We start from the raw sequence: 19,224 nt of genomic DNA, 5'->3' as shown, positions 1-19,224 counted from the left end.
ATGGAGGAAGGCGGGAGCGAAGTGGAGGGGAAGCTGGAGAGGAAAGGTGTGTCACGTCCCCTTTGCTGTTTCTGGAAGCTTTTGTGTAATTGGTTGGCTCTTCTTCCGATTACACCAATCGCAAGCTCTTCTCTGCTGAACTCTAACTGTGAAATTGAAAGTAGAGATGAGGGTGCAGCCAATGGAAAAAAAAAAGGGTACAGGAGCCAATCCTCCTGCGGCGTTTTGTGTCCTTGCCCAACAGGAAAAGGTGTTTCATGCGGAGGGGCGTTTCCCAGTCGCCAATGGGCGGGCGCCGGTGAAGCGGAGGAACCAATGAGCGCGAGACGTTGAATGACAGCTGTCCAATAGGGACCCTCAGTGCTAAGTACGGTTTGCGGCTTAAGCGCCGCCGCGGTCTGAGGAATGTCAACTATTCAACATGGAGGCGGAGGTCGATAAGCTGGAACTGATGGTGAGTGTAAAATGAAGGAGATCTACTGGGTAGTTTATTCTTCCTCGATGGCCTCCAATGTGGAACGCAATTTGGAGTCGCCGGAAACCCTGGGCGGAGGAGGCTGGACTAGACTTGAGCTCCTCCTCCTGTACCAAAGGGAGTCGCCGCCGCCTGGTCTCTTAACCGCCGCGGGGGGAAGGGGTTACATCCGGGAAACTCGTGAAGGAAATGGCGGGAGATGCTGGGGGTCCGGGGCCTTTGGAATTCCTTGTTCCTCGCCCTCACCTTTTCGCCTCTCGAGGAACTGTGGCTGGTGTAAACAGCGTTCTGTGTATTTCCACCAAAAAGACCTGACTGTAATGGTCTCTAAAGGCCCCAAGAAGGGGAGAGGTTGTTCACAGTCCGAGAAAGGGGGATGGAGAGTGGGGAATAAACAGAGAAGGGGGGAGAGAAATCCCTTTAGGGCTGAAGCGTTCATATTCAGCCCAGGGCAGGCTGAGAAAGGATGCGAGAGTTGCGTGCACAACTTCCTAGCGGCCAAGGAAACCTCTAGACCAGTTTGGCCCATCGGTGGGGGAGACGTGTGAGCCTTTGGAATCTCAACCACGAGCTTCTTTTCCTGGAGCGCGGGCGGGACCTGGGACGTGGGAGGCTCCGCTGCTCTGGAGTTGCCTAGTTTCATTCATTGTGAAAGTAGGGGGCGGGGGCGAATAATTGGGAAGGACTCCCGCGGCTGCTTGGCCTGCTCTAGGGCGCCAAACTGGAGGGCCGTACTAGTTTTTTCTTTGGATTCTTCCCTCACTTGTCCTCTTTATTCTCTCCCTCCCATCCCTAGACTACCGGCTGGATCGCCCGCGCTTTTTTCTTAGTTCCCTTGTTTTATCTTCAGTCCCTTTACCCGCAACGCATTACGAGTGTTTGGATTGGGCTGGCTTCCTTTAAAATGGGGAAGTTGGAGAACGCACCCATCATTGAACTCCTGTCCGTTTTTTTGTTAAAGAAAAACAACAAGATTAAGTAAAAAAGCCAAAATCTCCATCACAATCCTCTCCTCTTCTCCCTGCCATTCCTTGCCGTTACTCCTTAAGTATCATTTGTGCCTGTGCTACTCTTCTCCAAGCTGAACCTTGGGTCTCTTTAATATCTGCAACGTGTAGTGATCTTGGAAGACCCTCACCCCCAGAAAATGCGAGACCTTGATATATCTTATTACTGTTTTCTTCTGATGTATTAATGAATTGTAGTGGCTCTCATATACAAAGTTGACTTTCATTTGCGTCTAACGTTTTGAATTTTGATTTTCTTTGTGGGGTGTGTGTGTGGGAATTGGGAAGGTGAGAAATGGCAGCAAAGAAGGAAGAATTTCCTGCAGCTTTCCAAACCCTAAATAATGAACTTTTAGTTCAAAGTTTTGTTATTCTTATCATTAACTGTCTTTCAAAAAACAAAACAAAAAAACAGTGTTAAGTATTGTAATTTGATTCTACCAACAGGCACAGATATTAACATTGTCTTGCCCATCTCCTCCATTATGAATTCCTCCCTCCAGATGGATATTTCTGCCTAATTGTAAGATGCTAAATGATACTAATTCTGCTTTTAACAGTTTTTTTTTTCCCCTCTCAAGTTGGCTTTTAATTTTGAGGTACCAATGAAGCCTTTTTTGGAGTTTGCATTAGAGTCAGTAGTCTCACAGGACATGTTTAAGATTGAACACATTTTATTTTTAGGGGAAAGCAATTACGTGTACATCTTGAAAAAAAAGTAGGTTTTAGAAAATTATGAGGTAGCCAGACTCGAACTTTTCGGTGTTTGAATGATGGGGTAGTTTTTAAAAATTCTTTTTATGAGAGGAAGAGAAGAAAACAGATCTTCTTAAATTCCTTTTAACTAACTTAGTCATAACTTTTTTTTTCCTGTTCAAATTATTAGTTTCTTTCCATAATCATTAGGGTTTAAAAATTGTATTTGAACAATTACACTTTTATTATTACTGCTTTGTACTGTCTGGGTAGTATAAGACCATACATCTCACCTTTAGATTCGCCATGTGCTTTTAGAAAAAAATGTTATATCTGTGAACTGGTTTATTTTCTAAGATTCCAAAGGTAAATGATTTCCTGTACAATCCTCTGAGTTTTGGTTTTATATTACTTGAATAAAGGATTTGTTGAGGAACCAATGTTGAATATTTAATAAGTGAAATAGAATACCTATTATCTAACTTCAAAAAATAGAATACCTATTATCTAACTTTGAAAAGAAAGTACTTATCTTAATTTTTCAAGATATCAGACAAATATCCTGATCCTCTTAAGTTTAAAATTTTCATATATTTTTCTAGTTTTAACCCGATTCAGAAAATTAAACATTTGTTTTTTAAATTTTTATTTATTTATTTTTTTCTTATTACTTATCTGTTTTATACATATTAGTGTATATATGTCAATCCCAATCTGCCAATTTATCCCACCCCCCATTTCCCCCCTTGGTGTCCATATGTTTGTTCTCTACATGTGTCTCTATTTCTGCCTTGCAAATAGGTTCATCTGTACCATTTTTCTCGATTCCACATATATGCTTTAATGTATGATATTTTAAACAATGGAAAGTGTTTTTGCATCAGTCAACATTATTAATGGAGGAATAAACTCATTGTAGGGTAATCTTTGTTCTATAACTTTTTTCCCTTCACTTATTGACTGAGTGGTATTTGGCTAGTGTCTTTCTTTTGTAATACAGGTAGAGTAGAGATTGTACACAAAAGGTAGTGCAATGTGATAATATGATACTATTTCTATTTCTGTGTTGACATCTGACTTCACAATGGTTTCTTACCAGTTAAAAGGTTAGAATGTTAATTGGCTTGAATCCAAGGAAACCTCTTAAATCTCAGAGCCGTCTCCTCCTCCCATTATTATTTTCTCTTTGATTTTTCTGCGCTTGAAGGAAATGGAGATGTTCCTCTTATATTTAAGATGTTTTAGGGGTTATCTGAAATTTTAAAATCCCCTTTCATAGCATTCAGTTAAGTAGCACTAATGGTATCCTGTTTACGAGACATTGATTCCCTGGAAGTCTGTGAACTCTTCATATAAGACGGTAAGTGCTTTTTATATTCTAGTTTAGATTCGAGAGAGATAGGGTTTATAGAAATTGGGAAATATTATTTCAGTTTTCATTTATTTTCTTTGGTAATCTTACTCAAAAGGCTAATTTTATATGGCAGTTAATCGGTCAGTTGCTGTGGAGGAGCTAACCAACACATCTCAGCAGAACAGAAATATTTTCACAACTTTGCCTTAAGTAGTAATTATAACCTGTTTTGTTAATACCAGTCCTGAGGTATTAACAATACCCATGTGAATAACTTATACAGCTTATAACATATTTACAAAATTCCTTTCTACATCTATGCATGTTTTCAGTTTGCATATTAATCATAGGTTAGTCGTCAAAAACCAACACCACTTTGATATTTAAATCCTAGTCTTCTTTTTTTTTTTCTTTAACATTGATATAAATGTTCTTAGGTTTTGGATGTCTTCTGTCCAAAGAGGCAACCCTTCTTTGTATTCTTTTCACACTGAAGCTTCAACTGATGCAAGATGCTCTTGTGTGTCTTTCCTACCTATTACTGCTAACGAATGCTCTGACTTTATTGCACTACTGTACTTTACAGCTAGCAGTGCAATAGTATTGTCAAAGCATCTGAAAGCAGAATGTACACCAGAATTTTGGTTCTTGCCTTACATCTTTCTTCAGTGTCTGTGAGTAATTTACCACAACCTTTGTTGCTGAAAACTATATAATTTTATTACAAAGTATATGTTTTAGAAAGTTATAATTTGAAAAAAAATGTTTTCAACTAATTAAAAATTCACCACTGTAATGCATTATGAAACACACTGAGAGGATACATTTTATAGCTAAAGTTGTTATGGCTTATCTAAACAAGTAGTACTTTGTCATTTGCTTCTTTCTGTTACAGATTTGGATAGGTTCTGACAAATCTCAGGTTTTCTTTAATTGCATTTGAAGATGAATTAGTATGTGATGAATACAATCTTTGCTGTATATTTCCTGTGGTAACCTGCCTCATATCTTAAGTGGTGTTAATTTTGTGTATTGTATAATAAATGCTTGAGTTTAAAACTTTAGAATGCATGTCTTAATGTTCTTTTTGTAATTATGAGATATAATAAAATGTGACTCCACTTGTTTTTTTGTAATCAGTTTGAGATAATTTGCATAGAGTAAAACTCAACAGTTTTAGTTGTACAATTTCATGAGTTTTGATAAATGTGTACAGTCATGTAACCACCACCACCAGTCATGATATAGAACATTTCCCTCACCATAAAAAGTTCCCTTATGACCCTTTGCAGTAAACCTCCCAAACTCCCTGGCAGCCACAGACCTCTAGTTTTGCCTTTCCTAGAAGTTCATAAAAATGAAATCATATACACAAACCTTCTAGTCTTTCGTGTCTGGCTTCTTGCACTTAGCATAATGCTTTTAAGATTCACCCATGTTGTTGCATGTATTAGGAGTTGGACCATTTTTATTGATGAGTAGTATTCCATTGTCTAGAATATCACAAATTGTTTATCTTTTCACCAGATTATGGACATTGTTAATTCCAGATTTTGCCTATTATGAATAGTTGTTCTAAACATTACAATACAAGCCTTTATGTGGACATAATGTTTTCATTTCTCTTGGGCAGCATGATAAAAGTATGACTGATCTTAAAAGAAACTGCTAAAATCTTTTTTCAAAGCTCTGTATTAGGGGTTCCAGTTTCTCCAAGTCCTCACCAACACTTGGTACTATTGTCAGTCTTCTTCATTTTAGCCATTCTAGTAGGTGTGTATTGGTATCTCATTATAGTTTCAGTTTGCATTTCCTTAATGGCTAATGGTATTGAACATCTTTTCATGTGCTTATTTGAAGTTGGTATATCTTCTTTAGTGAATATCTGTTAAAATCTTTTGCCTATTTTCAAATTGAGTTGTCTGTCTTTTTATTATTACAAGAGTCCTTTAATTATCTATTTGCCTTCTCCCTTAAATTTTTTTGATGGAGTCCAGTTTATACATTTTATTCTTCTATGGTTTATGCCTTCTGTGTTCTATCTAAGAATTCTTTGCTTAACTTGAGGTCACAAATGTTTTCTTCTAGAAGATTTATAGTTTTAGTTTTTACATTTAGATCTCAGTCCATTTTGAGTTAACTTTTGTTAGGAAGCCTTGAAATCATCTAGTATAAGGCTTCACCCATTGCTCTTGTTTTCTAAAACTTTTAAATTAATTTACATTTCCACATAATTTTTCTGTCAATTTCTATAAAAAAAAAAAGAGGTGTACTGGGATTTTGGTTGGGATTATGTTGAATCTAAAGAACAATTTGGGGAGAATCGCTATCTTAACAATATTGAGCCTTCTGATACATGAACATTATCTCTCCATTAATTAGGTCTTTTAAAATTTCTCTCAACAGTGTTTTCCAGTTTTCAGTTTATAGGTCTTACTTACTTTTTTTAATAACCTGCTTAGTGTGATTTTTTTTAAATTAATTAATTTATTTTTGGCTGTGTTGGGTCTTCGTTGCTGCATGCGGGCTTTCTCTAGTTGCAGCAAGCTGGGGCTACTCTTCGTTGTGGTGCACGGCTTCTCATTGCAGTGGCTTCTCTTGTTGCGGAGCACGGGCTCTGGGGGCACGGGCTTCAGTAGTTGTTGTTCCCTGGCTTAGTAGTTGTAGCACACGGGCTTAGTTGCTCCGCGGTATGTGGGATCTTCCTGGACCAGGGCTTGAACCTGTGTCCCCTGCATTGGCAGGCGGATTCTTAACCACTGCACCACCAGGGAAGTCCTAAATAAGTCAATTCTTGATTCTTTAATTCATTGTTTTTGTTCTCATTTTATAAATGAGGAAATAATCTCAGTTTTCACTTAAGATTTTCATGTAGTGATTAGTGACTGTAAAATAAATTTAGCTTTTCAGAACAATTTATTTTTGCTAGGAGATGTGAGAGTTGTAGTAGTTCTTATTAATTCCTCCTCTCCTCTCTTTAATTTCTCCAATTTTAGATGATAGTACTTCATACTTTCTTTTGGTAAGTGTTACTAGGGCACGCTGGTACCAGAGGCTAGAGATATTAAGGAACTTATCTGGGAGACATGGCTAAATACATTGAGACAGATGCCATGATGGGATAAGTAAATGTCAGTTGTTGTGGGGGCACATTGGAAAGAGGCACCTAACCTGGGGAAGGATTCTTGTTAGAGGTGAGAGGTAATCTGAGACTGGAAGGATGAGTAGGGATTAGCCAGTGAAAGAAACAGAAAACTTTCCAGGCAAAGGAAACAGTGCGTGTGAAAGTCCAGAGGTGTTGCACAAGTGGGGGAAACCGCAAGTTGTTCAGTACAGTTTTGAGATGGGGGGCAGGGGGGTTGAGATGAAGAACCAGTAAAATCAATTCTAGCTATTAAGTTGAAAACCTCCACCACACTTTTCCTTTATTACATTCTAAACATTTAAAATTATTGTAAATATTCATGTTCTGTAGTAATTATGAACCTATGTTCCTTAATTAAAAAAAAAAATCTTATAAACACCCAGTTAAGGTTTTGGATAAAATATAGGGAAATTTAATAACTTCTGATAAAATTATATATTGATTTCTGTGTTCTACACTCTTTATTGCCCTATTTATTTATAAGGCATAGGATACCATAAATAACAGAGAAGTCTTTAAAAAAAAATAATGAAAAGGAGGACTTCCCTAGTGACGCAGTGGTTAAGAATCCACCTGCCAACGCAGGAGACAAAGAGTTCGATCCCTGGTCCGGGAAGATCCCACATGCCATGGAGCAGCTAAGCCTGTGTGCCACAACTACTGAGCCTACGCTCTAGAGCCCGCGAGCCACAACTACTGAGCCCGCGTGCCACAACTACTGAAGCCTGCACGCCTAGAGCCCGTGCTCCACAACAAGAGAAGCCACTGCAATGAGAAGCCTGTGCACCGCAATGAAGAGAAGCCCCCACTCAGCAACACAGCCCCAACAATGAAGACCCAAAGCAGCCAAAAATAAATTTTTTAATTAATTAAAAAAAAAAGACTACGTTGTATAGTCTAGATTCTTTTTTTAAAAATGTATTTATTCTTTATTTATTTAGTTTTGGCTGCGTTGGATCTATGTTGCTGCATGTGGGCTTTCTCTAGTTGTGGCGAGCGGGGGCTACTCTTCGTTGTGGTGCACGGACTTCTCGTGGCGGTGGCTTCTCTTGTGGAGCATGGGCTCTAGGTGTGTGGGCGTCAGTAGTTGTGGCACGTGGGCTCAGTAGTTGTGGCACATGGGCTCAGTAGTTGTGGCTCGTGGGCTCTAGAGCGCAGGCTCAGTAGTTGTGGCGCATGGGCTTAGTTGCTCTGCAGCATGTGGGATCTTCCTGGACCAGGGATCAAACCCTTTGTCCCCTGTGTTGGCAGGTGGATTCTTAACCACTGTGCCACCAGGGAAGTCCCTATTCTAGATTCTTTTGTAGGTATATTTTTATTTTTTCTAAACCAGGTTCATTCTATATATTATGAAAATCAAAATCTGTCCCTGTAGTCTATTATGTGTCCATAGCACAGTTAACATAAATAACCTAAGATCCTGAAAGCTTAAAAAAATTAAGTAGACTACTTTAACTGATAAAGTCAGGCTCATGTGTACTACTCTCTTAATTGTTACATAAAAGCCTGCAGATTAGGAACTGATGAACCTGAAACTTCACACTTTCTTCTGCTTTGATGTTGTTATTTGCCTGAAATAACATGTCTGTAACTGGGTGCTTGTGCATACTGCTGCTTATCTGTTTCAGACAAGCATAGACATGTGTTTGTTCTCTCTGGAAGAGAGTGGATAATAGTCAACTCTTTGGCAGAAATATACAAAAAACCAATTTTGATTGTGTAGACATTAGAGGTGGCGTTCAACTGGTTAAGAGCTTGAAATATTTATTAAAACAGGCTTTAGAATGTTGTTCGATTCCCAGGCTGTTCTTTCAAATGAATAAATGTTCTTTAATCTATTCACTTTTTTCACTGCATATTAAAAACCAGGGATATAGAAGTGAAAAGCCAAGTCTCTTGCCAGCAAGAAACTTGAAATCAAATGGTGACACTACCATGCAAACAAATGATTGTAATATAAGACATGACTTGGTAAACTTTATCCATGAAAAAAATAAAATGAGAGTAGATAAAGGTGTTTCTAAACCTGTATTGGAGAGATGGGAATGTAAGGAAAGGGGTGCTTTAAGTAGTTTCTTTGGTTGATAATACAGCTAACCTAGATCTAGGAGTGTTAAGATACCTAATTTGCCCTTAAAACAATGTTTCTATGGAAAATGTATTTCTAAGCCTAGCCACTGAGTCCAGAACATACCTCTACCAACTCCTCTCACCAGAGGCAAGGCTGCCGTACTTTCCCCCTTCATTTCCCTGTGCTTTGATGTTGAGACAGGCTCTCTCAGAAGACGATGTGTTTGGAGCTGGTCCTTTTGAAAGGGAGCATTTTTGTGGCAGTGGGAATCTACGGGTTTTGTAAAGAGGAAATGTTTTTTTAAACTGTACTGCAATTACGTTCTTTTCTCCTTGCTGCCAAATACTTGAGTGGTATGTCATACAGTGTGCCTTTTATCTAAAGCCTTAAGCTTATCATAATAAAAACTAGTATGACGGAATGTTGTGTTTGTGAAATATGTGGCATGCTCTCTAAAACTCTAAATTATTTCCTGAAGTATTTTTTTCCCATTTGTACAGTATCGTCCTTACAATCCCAGTCTTCTTCGAAGGATGTCCAATTGGCAGAATGTAATTTGGTGGTCTTTGGGGCTTTAACATTGATTTCCATGGACTTTTCCCAGCTAAATTGCATATTTTATTTACCACTCTTAGGATTGATATAAAACTTTTCCCATTTATTTTTATTACTGATTTAGAGAAAAACTATGAATATGAACTATGAATGTCTTGGGCTTTAAAAAATTCACTAGTTTTATTTTAAATATTCTAATATGCCTAAAAATAAGACAGGTAGCTAAAACTAATTAAACAGCAACCTCATTGTTTACAAGGCTTCCAATGTGAATGAAGTTTAGCAATATCATTTCGTTCCATTAATCAGACACTAATGAGTTTTGGAGACTGTCATAATTGGTCAGTAAATTTCCTACCGTGTAACTAAAAATTTTCTTGTTTATCACCAGATCCTAGAACCCTATCGATATTGTCTCTGCTGTGTAAATAGTTCTGAGTAGTGCAATATTGCTTATAGGGTTTTGGTGTTTGGGAAGAACAATGGGCAGGTTGCAGAAATGATGCAGCTGAAACTGAAGCAACAGTCATCTTTGTTTAGGAAGAAAACAAATAGTAGAAGCTACTTTTCAATACATACATTAAAATCTGAAACTCAAAGGTCAAATTTTTTTTTTTTTAATTTATTTTTGGCTGCGTTGGGTCTTCATTGCTGCGTGCGGGCTTTCTCTAGCTGCGGCCAGTGGGGGCTACTCTGTTGTGGTGCACAGGCTTCTCATTGCGGTGGCTTCTCTTGTTGCAGAGCACGGGCTCGAGGCACGCAGCTTCAGTAGTTGTGGCACGTGGGCTTCAGTAGTTGTGGCATGGGGGCTTCAGTAGTTGTGGCTCGCAGGCTCTAGAGCGCAGGCTCAGTAGTTGTGGCGCACGGGCTTAGTTGCTCTGAGGCATGTGAGATCTTCCCAGACCAGGCCTCCAACCCATGTCCCCTGGATTGGCAGGCGGATTCTTAACCACTGCACCACCAGGGAAGCCCCAAGTTTTTATATATTAGAAAAAAGAAACACTTTCATTAATTTTAACATTTTGACAAATTAAACTTTGGTTTATTTGTGGTATAATGATATAATAGAAGTTTAGTGTTGAAAGGGACTAGATTTCCATCTCTCTCATTTAATAGCAGAGACTCAGAGGGAAGGTACTGGAGGCCACATAGCTGGTTAGCGAGACCAGAACTAGAACTTCTGCCACATATCTCAATCCTCTTATTTTCTTTTCTTCTGTACCAGACTACCAGGTTATATTCAGAGAGAATTTTTTAATGGACTAACTGCAGAGATATTAGATTTAAAACTTAAAAAAAACTGTTTAAATTTAATATTAGGTAAAGTCTTTACATTTTCCCCCCATCTATGTGATTCTTATTGGATTTAATGTCGTGTATAACTTTGGTCTAACTACATAAAAACAGAGTAATGAAAATAGAACTAGAGGGAAGTCACTTAGACTATTTCTTCATTTATAAAATGAGGGGTTCAGATCAGAGAATCTTCATTGTTTTTCTCTTTCTCAACATTGCATTGGCACCCTTTTTCCTTTTTTGTCCCCTGCTTAATCCACAGCCCACTGACTTCGCTAATAAGTAAATACTTCCCCTAGGTTTTATCACAAAATGTTCTGTTCAGTTCTTCAAGGAGGATAACATTCTACTCTCAAACTGTTTTTCCTCTTTTTAAAAAGTTTTAAAATTGTGGTTAAATACACATAAAATTTACCATTTTAGGCATTTAAAATGTAAAGAACTCAGCAGTATTAAGTACATTCTCATCATTGTGCAACCATCACCACCATCCATCCCCAGAACTTCATCTTTCCAAACTGAAACTCCACATGTTAAACAATAACTCCCTATTCCCTGTACCCCCTGTCTTTTAAAATCTGTTTAAAATTCTATTTGTTCTCTGAAATATTTTCCAAATAGAAGTGTGGGTATATTACTTAAAGGGGGGGATGGAATTTTTTTAAAAAACCTTTTGAAAGCAGTGGTATACATATAAGTGCAGCTGTGGTGGGAAAGTGGGAAGTCCTGAATTTTAGCATTTGCCAATTTCCCTGGTGTATATATTTCCACCCTAGCCGAGTTTAAGCTATCAGCATGATGTCACTGAAAATGGAGTTGGAAAGACATGCAATAGTAGCATGTGATATATTTCTACTGTATAGATATGACAGACCTCAAGAGCATAGATAAGAGTAAAATATAGTAAAATAACTAGGAAGTTATGGTTTTTGTGTATATATTTGTTTTTAATAATTTATTTAGTTGTAAATTTAATAATTTAATTTTTAGTGATGGCTGTGTTTAACAATTGGCTTGCAAAAATTCCTAAAAATTTAGCCGGCTCCATCATGCCATTGATTGGAAGCACACTAGTTGGTATCATTTATTTATTTATTTATTTATTCATTCATTCATTCATTCATTCATTCATTTAGCTGTGCTGGGTCTTAGTTGCAGAACGCGGGAGTTTAGTTGTGGCATGCGGGATCTTGTAGTTGTGCAACGTGGGATCTAGTTCCCTGACTAGGGATTGAACATGGGCCCCCTGCACTGGGAGTGCAGAGTGTTAACCACTGGACCACCAGGGAAGCCCCTGGTATCTTATTAAAATATAAATTACTTAAGGGAAGGAACCACTTCTTTTTGGTACTATTTGGTGATTTTAGTACGTTGTGGACCCCCAGGTATTATGTGAAGCCATAGCTGAAACCACTCTCTTGAAGAGAAGACATTGTTAAATGGACTGTGGGATTATACTAGATAAATTTAAGCAGAACTAAAATATCAAGTTAAAAAACATTGGGCTTCCCTGGTGGCGCAGTGGTTGAGAGTCCGCCTGCCGACGCAGGGGACACGGGTTCGTTCCCTGGTCAGGAGGATCCCACATGCCGCGGAGTGGCTGGGTCTGTGAGCCATGGCCGCTGAGCCTGTGTGTCCGGAGCCTGTGCTCTGCAACGGGAGAGGCCACAACAGTGAGAGGCCCGCATACCGCAAACAAACAAACAAAAATATATAGGCTTGGGACTTCCCTGGTGGCACAGTGGTTAAGAATCCGCCTGCCAATGCAGGGGACATGGGTTCGAGCCCTGGTCCTGGAAGATCCCACATGCCGCGGAGCAACTAAGCCCATGTGCCACAACTACTGAGCCTGCGCTCTAGAGCTGGTGAGGCACAACTACTTAGCCTGTGTGCCACAACTACTGAAGCCTGCTGCGCCTAGAGCCGGTGCTCCAAAACAAGAGAAGCCACCGCAATGAGACACCCGCGCACCACAACGAAGAGTAGCCCCCGCTCACCGCAGCTGGAGAAAGCCCACGCGCAACGAAGACCCAACACAGCCAAAAATAAATAAATTAATTAAAAAAAACAAAAACATATGCTTAAGAATATCTGTTCCATAAACAAGGGCTCCTAGAATAGAGATTCTATTTTAAGGTAACCGTGGAGCAACAAATCCCATAATCCTAAGAATTTTGTGGTAACTTAATAAGTTTTAAAAACTTTTATTTAAAATTATGCTTTAGCATGTTATACAGGCCTTGAATTATACATAAAGCTACAGAATTGTGGTCTACTTCAATAATTAAAACAAATCAGGTCTTCAATGTGTATAGAGCCTTTGCTTTATTTGATTTGTTCTACCCCATCCCCTCCCCCTACTTTCCATCCACGTGTCATACAGGTTAGTGTACTTTTCTATATAAAGGAAAAGATAATTCTTGAGCATATTTTAATGTGGGAATTATGCCAACAGGAATTTCTTTATATATACACACATACATATATAGTAATTACTAATATGCTTAAAGAAGTCTAATTATTGATAGATTTAATCGTGGCAGCTAATAGAACAAGTATATATGACAAATGAAATGCCTCCGTTTTTGGAAAACATTATAAACACTTTTTAAATAGAGAATTTCTAGATTTGTTTTTCTGGCTCATAGCAACTCCTTGCTGTTAGAGATGCAAATCAGATACTGATTATTGGAAAATTTTTAAAAACAAAGACTGACTCTTTTCTTCAATTTCTACTCTAGAAGTTTTTGGTTATAAAGATAGAACTTTATTAATTGCAAAGTTTTCCAATCAAATTTAGGCCAATGATGAGAGAAATTATTAGTGATGGAAGCTTTAGTTTATCTCTTTCTGAAATTCTGTTCAATAGTGACAGCTTCTGACTTCAGAAGCATTTTAACTTCTGAGAACCATTTTTTCTTCCTCACTCTACCTTCCAAAGTAGAATCCTTGGTTTACTTTTTTTTTTTTTTTTGCGGTACGCGGGCCTCTCACTGTTGTGGCCTCTCCTGTTGCGGAGCACAGGCTCCGGACGCGCAGGCTCAGCGGCCATGACTCACGGGCCCAGCCGCTTCGCGGCATGTGGGATCTTCCCGGACCGGGGCACGAACTCGTGTCCCCTGCATCGGCAGGCGGACTCTCAACCACTGCGCCACCAGGGAAGCCCCTTGGTTTACTTTTTGTATAATAAAAATATCTGTATACTGCTTCTCATTGGATCTGAGAACTACTTTTAACAGTTTTTGTTGGTTTATACTTTTTCCATTAAGGCTCCAAATTTTCAAGAAGCAATCTTTAGTCCAGAGCTTAAGTTGACAGAAAGGTCAGAAAGTCTTCTCAGCTGTGGCCTATGAACAGACCTTCCCTGAGGAAATCATGTTTTGCCTTTCACAGTAAACTCAAAGGATGGTGGTTGTTTCCCTGACAAATTCAAGGCAGTACATGCTTTAAGATCTAGTAAAAGATGTAGAATTCCCCCAAATTAAGAATAATTTGTAGATTATATCACATTCAGAAATAAACCACTTTTAACACCCTGATATATATCCTTCCCAACGTTTCTCTATGTACGCACAAGTATTTTACAGCCTATGGCACTTTTCTGCTTTTTCTCTCTTAGAAGTTTACTGCAGATCAAGGTCCCACGCTAGGACCCAGGTTAAATAAATTGGAGTTATTCGGATTGCTACTCCTGTATTAACGTAGCTTTTTTTGTGTGTAATTTATGACTCTTTAAGCCTTCCAGTTTTGGTCTGTGTGGCACATATTTGTAGTTCTTTGGTTATGGGGTTGCAAATTATGTTAACAGCCGGAGTATCCCTGAAAGTAAGTTTGTTCAGTGTTTTAATTTGAAACCACGTATCTTACTAGAGGTAGAAAAACTGCCTATTTGATGAGAGTTAGTAACCTTAGGGAATTCTTGAAGCCATTGCTAGTTCTTAATAGAGCATGGGTATTCTAGATCAGGGGTCCCCAACCCCCTGTTAGGAACCAGGCTGCACAGTAGGTGAGCACAGTAGGAGGTGCGCGGTGGGCGAGCGAAGCTTCATCTGCGGATCCCTTGCATTACAGCCTGAACCATCCCCTATCCCCACCCCCGCCCACTCCCCCGCCCCCTGGATTTTTTTTTAAGCCGGTCCCTGTGTCAAATAGGTTGGGGACCAATGTTCTAGATGATGGAGGTTCTGTATACTTTTCTATTTCCATATTTTCAAAATCAGTGTATATCATATTAAAATATGTGAAAATATAAAGAAAAAAGAATACAGTATCATGTTTAGTAATACATCTTTTGGTTCATGAAATAATTATTTCTGCTGATCTTTAGTTCCAGAAGGCTGACTCTGATCTGGATTACATTCAGTACAGGCTGGAATATGAAATCAAGACTAATTATCCTGATTCAGCAGGCAAGTTCCCGTTGCGGGACACAGGCTCCGGACGCGCAGGCTCAGCGGCCACGGCTCACAGGCCCAGTCGCTCCGTGGCATGTGGGATCCTCCCGGACCGGGGCACAAACCCGTGTCCCCTGCATCGGCAGGCGGACTCTCAACCACTGCGCCACCAGGGAAGCCCAAGAAATGTCTTTTTAACAGAATATTTTATTAAAAGATTTTCTGATAGTATTTCTAATAGTAGTAGATTATAACAATTACATTATTAAATTTATAGAATCTTTTTTGTGTTGGAAATTTGGTCACAGAATATTGGAGAGATTATACCCATAGTCAAGGAAATTTGTGGCTCCTCTTTTTTTTTTTAACCCATAAATAAGAATTATTGAGTCCAGAGGTGTAAACCACTATGGAAGCCTCTGAAATTCTGAGAGAATATAGATACCTCTAGGGCAGTGGTTAAATAAGAGGGGAGAAATCCTAGCAGTGATGATATTCTCTGAGGAAGATGATGATATACTATTAAATTCGTTACATGAACTGTGATTTTTGCATAAAATTATGTACTTGGTTATTTCTAAGTTTAGGTTGATTAGAAATATTATCTGTTTATATGCCATAAATTATAACAACATGTATACACGCCTATCTATAGAGATAAAGCAGACAATTTTTAAGCATTGTCTGCTAACATTAATTTAGCACTTAAAATATTAATTTACCACTTAAATCATTAATGTTTATCTTTTATAGCATTTGCTAGCAGACAAGAAATATCATATTTTACTGTTTCTCAAAAAAGTTATACAATTAAAATTTGGGAGGAATTGAGTGGAAGTGCAAATTAAAATAACATTTTATATAAAATTGGGAAAGCATTGTGAATGTTCAGTTTTTACTGCTTTACATGAAATAATGGAATGCCAGGATTCTATGGGAGTACAGTTTTAACTGTTCTACCTCCTTAACTGACTTGACTTTTTCTTTGTCTTTTCCTCCTTTCTCTTTTACTGAAGAACAACCAGCCAATTCTGGTCCAGTGGTACCACCTCATTGACTGGCCAAAGCACTCATCTGAGTCAGTATCTTTCGAGTACCATGTGGAAAACATTTCATGTGGGGCTTCCCCTTTTCTTCCACCTTCCATCTCTCATTTTAGTTACACTTCCAGTTGTTTTTCTCTTCTACACCTTTTTTTTTAAAAACAGCTTTATTGACCTATAATTCACATACCATGAAATTCACCCTTTTAAAGTATACAGTTCAGTGCTTTTTAGTACATTTAGTTCATTGGAATTTTTAGTAATTTAGTATATTGTACAGCCATCATCACAATAAATATTTGAATATTTTCATCACCTCAAAAAGAAACCCATACCCATTAGCTGTTTCTCTCCGTTAACAACCACTTCTCCTGCCCCTGGCCAGCTCCCAACAACTACTAATCCACTTTCTGTCTCTGAAAACTCTACAGATTTGCTGTCTGAACATTTCATATAAATGGAATCATACAATATGTGGCCTTTTATGTCTGGTTTCTTTCACTTAGCTTTTTTTTTTTTAATTGACATATAGTTGATTTACAGTGTTTCAGGTGTACAGCAAAGTGATTCAGTTTTACATACACACATATATACTTTTTCAGATTCTTTTCCATTATAGGTTATTACAAGATATTGAGTATAGTTCCCTGTGCTATACAGTAGGTCGTTGTTATCTATTTTATATACAGTAGTATATATCCGTTAATCCCAAATTTCCAATTTATCCCTCCCCCGCCTCTTCCCCTTTGGAAACCATAAGTTTGTTTCCCATGACTGTGAGTCTGTTTCTGTTTTGTAAATAAGTTCATTTGTATCATTTTTTTTTTAGATTCCACATATAACTGATATCATGATATGTCTTTCTTTTTCTGACTTCACTTAGTATGATAATCTCTAGATCCATCCATGTTGCTGCACATGGCATTATTTCATTCTGTTTTATGGATGAGTAGTATTCCATTGTATACATATACCACATCTTCTTTATCCATTCATCTGTCGATGGACATTTAGGTTGCTTTCATGTCGTGGCTATTGTAAATAGTCCTGCTATGAACATTGGGGTCCATGTATCTTTTTATTTATTATTTTTTTGTGGTTCGCGGGCCTCTCACTGCCGTGGCCTCTCCCGTTGCTGAGCACAGGCTTCTGACGCACAGGCTCAGCGGCCATGGCTCACGGGCCCAGCAGCTCCACGGCATGTGGGATCTTCCCGGACCGGGGCACGAACCCGTGTCCCCTGCATCGGCAGGCGGACTCTCAACCACTGCGCCACCAGGGAAGCCCTTTTTTTTTTTTAAAGAAGATGTTGGGGGTAGGAGTTAATTAATTAATTAATTAATTTTTGCTATGTTGGGTCTTCGTTTCTGTGCGAGGGCTTTCTCCAGTTGTGGCAAGCGGGGGCCACTCTTCATCGCAGTGCGTGGGCCTCTCACTATCGCGGCCTCTCTTGTTGCGGAGCACAAGGCTCCAGACGTGCAGGCTCAGTAGTTGTGGCTCATGGGCCTAGTTGCTCCGCGGCATGTGGGATCTTCCTGGACCAGGGCACGAACCCGTGTCCCCTGCATCAGCAGGCGGACTCTCAACCACTGGGGGGAAGCCCTCTTTTTTTTTTTTTTTAATTAATTAATTTATTTTTGGCTGCATTGGGTCTTTGTTGCTGCATGCAGGCTTTCTCTAGTTGTGGCGAGCAGGGGCTACTCTTTGTTGCAGTGCGCGGGCTTCTCGTTGCAGTGGCTTCTCTTGTTGCAGAGGGAGCATGGGCTCTAGGCGTGTGGGCTTCAGTAGTTGTGGCACACGGGCTTATTGGCTCTGCGGCATGTGGGATCTTCGTGGACCAGGGCTCGAACCCGTGTCCCCCGCATTGGCAGGCGGATTCTTAACCACTGTGCCACCAGGGAAGTCCTGTAGGTTCTTTTAAATTTAGCAACACAATTAATGGCATGTTTCCTTTTGTTTCTTTCAAAAGACTTAGTTTTTTGCTCACATATTGGCTTTTCTTCTTCCTCATCACTAGCACTGTCGTAACCAGAACACTTCTTGTATATTTTTGTGAGCTACCAAAAGTGATCACCCATTTATAATAAATAAAACCCTAAAATGAATTGAAATGTTATAGGCACAAAATTAAATAAAGTGCAGCATAGTTTGCAAACACTGATAAAAGAACACGGTGGCTCCCAAGAAGCCAGTCACTCAAAACAGGCTGTGTGCACAGTAATGTTTTCCCGTGTGGTCTGGGGCTACGTCCTAGAGTCACGTTTCCTGAGTTAATCATTGCCATCTCAATTTTGCTAGACCCAGTTACTGTCACAAAACATGTAGTATGGGTAACTGACTAACTACCCTATGTTAACTCTTAGCTCTACGGCTGTTTATTCCTTACACCTTATTCACCAATTCCTTCTTTTTTCCTAGTTTGGGAGATCATCAGGATTAGTTCTTAACACATTTTTTTCCCCTATAAATTTGTATCAATATTTGGGGAATTCGTTATTCTTATGGTTTATATGTTCTCTGATCATATAAGTTCTCTGATCAATTCACTACTGAGCTCCATTCTAAAGATCATTTATAATTGCCTGATCCCTTGCCATCTCACAGTTGATGTCCTCTACCCTCAAATCAATTTTCCTCCCAACCTGAAACTTTTATTTTTGTCAAATTAATTTTTATAAATAATTAGAAAAGTAACAGAAGTACATAGTTATAAATAGTAATTCCTTGTTTCACACTTCTATTTCAGCATCTTCTTGTATTTACCTCTATATTTCTAAGTAGTATGCTTGTATTGCTATTTTTCCTCTGATCTGAAATATCTACTGATTTCCTGGATACAGACTATTCTAGTTCAAATCCCAGCTCTGCATTGTGATCTTAGGCAAGTCACTTAACCTCTCTGTACTTAGTTTCCTCATCTATAAAATGGTTTATTACTGCCTACTTTGTAGGTTAAGAGAGAATAAAATTATATATATACATAATGTGTTTAGAACTGTTTGGTCCAGAATATGCGATATATTTTAGCTGTTATTATTAATAACTTCCTGTTATTGAAGATAAAGATTAAATACTATCCATAAGTATCCTCATCTTCACAATTTCTGGATATATCATTCAGTATTTGTTTATATTATTATGTCTTAGTCTGTTTTGGGGGCTGCTATAACAAAATAGTAGACTGGGTA

General features: G+C 38.7%; 1 protein-coding gene across 1 annotated transcript in view; it reads left to right on the top strand.

Annotated features, from left to right (window-relative positions):
* The first annotated feature begins 501 nt into the window (after window positions 1-501).
* SKA2 (spindle and kinetochore associated complex subunit 2) overlaps window positions 502-19,224 on the top strand; it is a 29,092-nt gene continuing 10,369 nt past the window's right edge. Inside the window, 3 exon segments of the mRNA XM_024757697.1 lie at window positions 502-571; window positions 574-637; window positions 14,936-15,013. Coding sequence (XP_024613465.1) covers window positions 502-571; window positions 574-637; window positions 14,936-15,013 — 212 coding nt within the window.

Source organism: Neophocaena asiaeorientalis, unplaced genomic scaffold, assembly GCF_003031525.2.
Source record: "Neophocaena asiaeorientalis asiaeorientalis breed wild unplaced genomic scaffold, Neophocaena_asiaeorientalis_V1.1 scaffold327, whole genome shotgun sequence".
Classification (NCBI taxonomy): Eukaryota; Metazoa; Chordata; class Mammalia; order Artiodactyla; family Phocoenidae; genus Neophocaena; species Neophocaena asiaeorientalis.
Note: the sequence above shows the minus strand (reverse complement) of the source record. Positions and strands in the feature narration are given on the sequence as shown.